The 7,433-nt window shown below is 37.5% G+C and overlaps 1 protein-coding gene across 8 annotated transcripts in view; it reads right to left on the bottom strand.

The window, feature by feature from the left end:
- Positions 1 to 520: 520 nt before the first annotated feature.
- Positions 521 to 7,433, bottom strand: part of CEP170 (centrosomal protein 170) — a 136,265-nt gene continuing 129,352 nt past the window's right edge. For 7 of the 8 annotated variants that reach the window (XM_056131481.1, XM_056131465.1, XM_056131472.1 and 4 more), the window contains 2 exons: positions 6,822 to 6,873; positions 521 to 2,792 (listed from right to left, as the gene is read on the bottom strand). In XM_056131481.1, the coding sequence (XP_055987456.1) occupies positions 2,503 to 2,792; positions 6,822 to 6,873 (342 nt within the window). In that variant the 3' untranslated portion in view covers positions 521 to 2,502. The remainder of the gene's footprint in view (positions 2,793 to 6,821; positions 6,874 to 7,433) is intronic. The other variant, XM_056131491.1, reaches the window with a different exon arrangement.

The raw sequence follows: 7,433 nt of genomic DNA, 5'->3' as shown, positions 1-7,433 counted from the left end.
AGACTGGAGGATCTGAAAAGTGAAAAGCATATGAGTAAGCATCAAGGAAGTGCAGGGAATAAAGCACAGAAGGATAAAGAAATTCAGGTTGTCAGGAATTTTCAGAAAAGATTCTGGATCTGGCACATTAAGGCCAGATTACAAAAAGTCAAAGAGAAAAAAAAATAAGGATGTATTAAAGATCTTGAGTGGGATTGACACAATAAAAGAACAAAGTCAAATGAATTATTCTAAAGTTGTAGAGTTAAGATTTCATCTTTCCCAAATGTATCACTGTCATAAAGCATTCAAGTCCAGCCCCCAAATATATACTATGTATACTCTAATTATAGTATCAATTATAGTCTCACAAGTTATAAGTTGCTAAGAAAATATCTTCTTCCTTAGTCAAAATAGTATGAGGTTTCAAAATGATCAGTTTCTTTCTTTTCCTGAGACTTGGAAATGGTGAATATTCATGGATCTGGTAAACTGATGAAGTATTCAGATGGCAGAAGAAATAAAATGTAGAATCTTTGCATAAAGTTCCAGAAACACTTTATTCAAAAATGAAGTTTTAAATGCATAACAAAATAACATAAGTAATAAATGTAACAAAAATAAATAAGGAGAATAATGTATTCATACAAAATAAAAATAACAGTAAAAGGCCAAATGCTTATTATTGAACAAAAGCATGTAAACAATTAAACAATAATGTAAGTAGAGTAGATGTTAATATTTTCCTACATAACTTCTTACCTTCTAGTTCCATGTGGATATAATCAGTACCCAAACATTAAATAATAAAAGAAGTAACATGTGAATATTTTACTCAATTATTTTGTTAAATGGACTGGCCTGGTTTTAATGTCATTTACTTCTTTAAAATTTTCCATTTATATTCTTTAAAGTCTTTTTCAATCTTCCTTTATTAGATATAATGGAGAATTTAGCTTTACATGGAGGATAGTTAATTTTCTTTTTTAAACTTAAAAAAAATATGAGATCCATTATACAACAAACTTTTGTTCTACATCTCTACAAAATTTTTTTTCTTTTGCATCTTTATTAGCTAGCTCAACATACGGGACTTAAAAAATTCTATAAAGTTTTCAGATGAACAGTTAATCTGTTTATTAAAACAAATATAGCACAGAATTATTTCAGAAATGCTAAAGAACATTTCATAAAAGTTGCAAAACTTGCCATTTTAACCTTTATAGAGTAATGGGATCAGAGGGTAAATACAAGTTTACTAACAATATTTAACCGAATTAAGAGTTGCCATAGTGTTCTGGAAACACAAAGATAATTACTTTCTTTTAAAACCTATCCAAATGTGATCTTACTTGGAAAAAGAAAAATCAAGGTAACAAGATAATTTCATAAGCTTCCTATTTTAGTAGTATAGGCCAAAGTCATTGTCAGTATCATCTTGCAGGGTCCGCATATATGTACAAGACTGAGACAGTATTTACTATGGGTCCTACTGGGAAATACACAGAAACAATTCATTGCTTGGGAGTGAAACTATTATGACTACAGGTTCTCCAAGTCTTCTAATGAAGAAAATTTTAACTTCATGATCATCTTAAAGGAAATTTGTTTTCAACTGTCACATATAACACAGAACCATTATACATGTTCTTAGTTTTAAAAATAGACTCCACCAAAGCTACCTGCCTAGTTAAATCTTTCTAGTTATCACCTGTCCTAAAATGAGATAAAATCTTGCTTCTATCAAACAAATGCAAAAAAAATGTACCAAATTGGACTCTTTAAAAGTGGAGTAAAACACACACTGGGGTTGAAACAAAATACAGTATTATTAATCTGCTATGTACAAAAAAAAGATGGTTAGTCCTTATTGATATATAGATATATCCACCTACCACTTCCAACAAATCTTAGGGCAAACTTAATAGTTAATCTCTGTAGATCCCAATTTATGTAGCTATAAAGGTTACATAAATCTCATATATGTTGGAAAATTTAGAACCAAGAATGATTTGTTTTGAAGGGTCCATTTTACTGTGGAAATATGTTACTGTTTCCAATGAAAATGAACAGCAATATAAATCCTATTATAAAGAAGCAAAATAGAAGTTCAACAAATCTATACAGATGAGGAGAAAGTCCATTTCAGGGAGCAGCTTGGCACTGGAGACACTGGGGTCAGAAATGTTCGAATGTAGGCTGCTTGTAGGTCACAGCAGGGCTTAAAGAAAAAAAAAATATCTATGAAGGGAAAGAATGCAACTGTATAATTTGAAAGTATTCAAACCATAAAAATAAACTACCAAATTTGCTTTTTCCTATATGTGCATCAAGAAGTTATTTTAAATGGTTTAAAAGAATTAATAATATCACACTATAAGCTGAAAAATAAAATTAACAAAACAGAAATTACAAGATTGCAGTTGACCAAGCTCTCTTGTCTTATGTATAAATCAACAATATGCTGCTTCCAATACTCCTAGTTTTTCCAAAGGCAAGTATTTAAAAAAAATCAAGAGAAAGTCATTCATGTAGTGTAATATCTTCCTCTTCCCCATCAGGGTTGAACCTATTGAAATGTATACTGAAATCAGCCTCAGATTCGGTATTCTCAAATTCAGCTGAGACTGAGGTAGCAGCAGGATGAAGAACCCTAGCTTCTGGTTGGCAAAGTGTCGGTGTCTGACCCGGGCTGCTGTGGTTATTCACAGGACTGGACTTCTGTTTTGGTGGAGACGGCAAGATGGCATTGGGAAATCCCATGTTGTTCAAAGCCTCCAAAGTTCCATCCGGGTCAATCATAGCGTTGATAGCTGTAGGGAAAAAAAAAAAAAAAGAAGGAACGGAAGAAAACAGGATATAGCTGTAACTACAGTTACATTCTTTAGGGCCGAAGGGTGAAAGCCTCCCAAGCAGTGCTGAGGTGGCCCCAGGGTTCCTTTGTGATATTTAGCAACCAAATCTCAAGTTCAATGAAAAGGGCCTAGGGATTCAGTGCTTCTGAAGTTTACCTAGGCCACCCTACAGGAGCACGCTGCAATGCTCAAGGGGATCACTGAGTATAAGGAAGGTGCTGGGAATTGAACTGGAGTAGGCTACATGCAAGGTACAGAGTACCAAAAGTATAAGTACAACAAAAAAGTACAATAAAAGCACAAAAGTACTGCTCTTTTTTCCCAACAGTTAAGTTTTAAGATAACAAACTGCTTATGTCAGGGATAATACAATTCCTGATACTTAGAAATAAGCTTATCTACTCTAAAATATACTTAATACCACTTTCAGTATTATTCAAAGTTGGTTATTAATAATTTGGGAACCTCTTAAAGTTCAAGGGTCACTCTTGGTAATACTCCCTTAATTAAATGGGCCAGACTTCAGAAGGCTGAGTGATGCCTTCTCAGGATGATTTTTATTTATTTATTGGAGGGGGGCGGGCGCTTTTGGATCCAAAACCTGTGCTCAATGATTACTCCTAGTTTGGTGTTTGGGGTTGCTCCTGGAGGTGCTGGGGTCTTCAGTAAACTCTTTTGTTATTTCCCTGGGCCCAGGGTAGTTTTCTTTATATATTATACCAACCTGAATGATTCTGATCCCTTGAGTTGCCTTTCTTAGGGGCATTTAGAGCCTGGTATTTTAGGAATGTAGAATTCAGGAAAGATATTTAAATTTTTCTTTCAGAATTGTTTGTAGATAGTAAAAATATTATGATTCTAATAAATTACCCTAACTATTTTCTACTCAGACAAATTAGGGATTAGTTACTAGATGGTAGTCATATTAACTTCAAAATTGGTGAGGTAAAATACTAGAGTATTTTGATATTAAGGAAAGATCTCATACATCCCAATGAGAGTAGATTTAAGTAGTGTCTGATAGGATTTTATGCAAGTATACTTGCTTCACTAAACCACAGGGCCTTTTTATTTAGTATATAATATCCCATGGCAGTCTCAGAAGGCCAAATAGATCTTTTAAAGAGACAGTGCTCTAATCCAAAAATTAGCTGCTCTAATACATAAATCCTTGAGTGGACAAGGGAAAAACCTCAGTGATTTGCAAGTATGGATTGGGTGGAGTGGGAAGTAGGGAGAATGAAAGACTATAAATACAAGATTCACTTACAAGACCTTTTAAAAAGTTTACTTCCATATTATCTGTCAGTAGTTATCATGGAACATCATTTTTAGTCATGAGGGTACAGTTTAACTCTTAAGTGTGTTGAGGTTGGGGGGTATGATGCCGCCAACAGGTACCTGTACCTGCGGGGCGAGTGCATCAGCAGCCTGATGGTGTCTTCAGGCTTCCTGATAGCCCAAAATTACTGTTGTGCCTTTGGCCAACCCCCAACAACTTGGACCAAGTTTAACAAGAAATTAAATGACCAAAAGTTAGATATGTGGGAGTCATACCCACAATCCACCTCTGGCTCAGCTATACAAGCTCATTTATTGGCCTTATTTCAGAGACCCATAGATAAATCTTGAATGATACCAAAAGCCACAGTTATTCTTGGACCTGCACATGGCTGAACAGACTGGGGTAAACCAGAGGGCGGCAGGTTGGCCTGTGCCTGCCCAAGCAGAGCCCCCATCAGCCGCTTGCTTTCACAATCCAAAATCACCACCAAACCCCCGGCCTGACTCCACTATCTCAGGACGGTCCTCACCAAGATATAATCTGCTGAAAATTCGGGTATGGAGGTTTTGTGACTGACATCTCCAGGCTTTCACGAAGTTGGGGTGGGCTACCTCTCCCCACTTCCCAATACACATGGAAGCACTGGTAGTCACCCCCATGAACCAACTCCTGCGCCACCGTGTAAACTCCATTACTGGCCTTGCTTTAGACACCCATAAATAAATCTCGAAAGAGGTCAAAAGCCAGGGACACAGCAGTGAATCCCGGAAGACACCACAGATCTCTCTAGACCCCATACCAAGCCAATTTCACCGTGGCACCCCAGATAGAGTCTCCCTGCCTACTCCAGATGGAATCCCGGTGACAAAGAGCTTCCACATCAAGCCCCAGATATGTGGGTTCCAGGAGTAAATCTCCATGCCGCATGGGGGCAGAGGCGCTAGGCTATCCCTCCCTGGCTCCCTGCCTGCTCATTGGCATGGCTGTCACACCCACAATGTGCTTCTGGGGGCGATCTTAGTGCACCAACATCCCTGGTCCGGAGATGCCCAACTGAATCCCAAAATAGATTAATGCCCTACAAAAACCATTTACAATCTAGGATTCCACAAGCACGCGGCTGCGTCATCCAAGATATTTAAAATGAGCAACAGACAATAAATGATCTAGCATCTCCCCTTGGCAAGCAGGCTTGAATGATGGTGGGAAAATTCGAGCAAAACATAATGTCCAAAAGTAGAGAGAGAGTACTGGGGAAATTGCCTGTCATGGAGGCAGGGTGAGGACTGGGATGGGGGGGGGGGCCTGATATACTGGGGACACTGGTGGTGGAAAGTGTGCACTGTGGAGGGATGGGTGTTCGATCATTGTATGGCTGAATCTCGAATATGAAAGCTTTGTAACTGTATCTAACAGTGATTCAATAAAAGAAAAAAAAGTAATTTAGAGTTAATCATCTTAATCAGTGGCTGAATAAAAAGCAGTACTCCTACATTAATCAAAAATATGTGTTGAGTTTGAATAGCAGTTAAACAGCACTTAACCTGAGAATGGGGATGTGGTTCACTACTAGAACCCTTGTCCCACATGCACGAGGCTCTGGGTTTGATCCCTGCACCATAACATTAAAAAAAAATGAAACTATCATAAATCAAGCAGTAAAGCTGAATAGAACTAGCAACTGGCTAGTTTGTGAAAATGCTTCTTGTGGGAATGACTAAGAGAAGATACAAATATGGATTAATGTATGCTTAAGATCTGACACAAAACCAAAACAAAGTCCCTGTCAAACTCTGGAGGCAGAATTTCTTTCCTCATCTCCTCTTCTTCTCATTCATATTAAAAACACAAGTTCATTGAGTTATATCACAAGTTTAAGCATTATTAAATTAAATGCTCAACAGGTAATACAATGTAATTACATTGTAAAGGTAAAAGTAAAGGCCCTCCTGTTGTTCGTTGATTTGCTCGAGCGGGCCCAGTAACGTCTCCATCGTGAGACTTGTTGTTACTGTGTTTTGGCACATTGAATACGTCACGGGGAGCTTGCCAGGCTCTGCTGTGCGGGCGAGATACTCTTGGTAGCTTGCCGGGCTCTCTGAGAGGGGTGGAGGAATCGAACTAGGGTCGGCCATGTTGGCTGTGTGCAAGGCAAACGCCCTACTGCTGTGCTAATATAATGCATTTAATGTATTTTCATCTATTTTCCATCTGTACATATGTGTAACATAATAGAAATACAAAATAATTAAAAATATGTATAAAATTGTCAATTAGTTAATAACATCTAGTCTGTATATCTGCTGTTTGCCTTTTAAATTTTATTTATTTAAACTGGGTTTTAAATTCTCCTTTTTATGTATTCAGGCTGGAGAGATAGCACAGCGGTAGGGCATTTGCCTTGCATGCAGCCAGCCTGGCCTAGCCTGGTTCGATTCCTCCACCCCTCTCGGAGAGCCCGGCAAGCTACCGAGAGTATCTCACCCACATGGCAAAGCCTGGCAAGCTACCTGTGACATATTCAATACGCCAAACACAGTAACAATTAAGTCTCAAAATGGAGACGTTACTGGGCCCGCTCGAGCAAATCGATGAACAACAGGAGAACAGTGTTTGTTTGTTTGTTTTTATGCATAATTTAGCTGTATACAATTCTATTTCTATTCACATATACAAATAGTGTTAGTTCAGTATAAATTTACCTTGTAGTTGCTTTTCAACTCTTTTTAGCTCCTGTAAGATAGAAGAAATCTCCTGTGGGAAAGCAGTGACAAAAAAGAGATTATTATTATTAATATTTTGAGGCAACACGGGGTAGCTCCTTATGGTGCAAGGGATTAAACACAGGTATCCTGCATGCAAAGCATGCTCTCCAACCCTTTGAGCAATTTCCTTAATCCGTAAAAGATTTTTCATTTTATAATTAGTCCTATACTCATGAAACAATTATGACATCCATTAAATAAGACTGAAGGTTTTAAGTTTTTTGTTTGTTTTATGAGCCACATCTGGCAGTACTCATTGTTTTCTCCTGCCTCTTCACTCAGGCTTCAGTCTTGGTGGAGTTGGGAAACATACTGGGTGCCAGGGATTGAACAAAGTTTGAGATATCTAATGTTGTAACTGATTTTTTTCCCAATGAGATAGTAACAGAAGATGAAATGCTCAAGATAGCACTACTATATAAGATTTTTACATTGCTCAACCTGATAACTACTTTGTGAAAATGCTACTGTTAAGGATATTATTCAGGAAAATATAAACTGCAGCATCAGTTGTAGGATCCTTTCCTGAACAGTAAAAATCTGTACAAA

Source organism: Sorex fumeus, unplaced genomic scaffold, assembly GCF_029834395.1.
Source record: "Sorex fumeus unplaced genomic scaffold, SorFum_2.1 ptg000007l, whole genome shotgun sequence".
Lineage (NCBI taxonomy): Eukaryota > Metazoa > Chordata > Mammalia > Eulipotyphla > Soricidae > Sorex > Sorex fumeus.
Note: the sequence above shows the minus strand (reverse complement) of the source record. Positions and strands in the feature narration are given on the sequence as shown.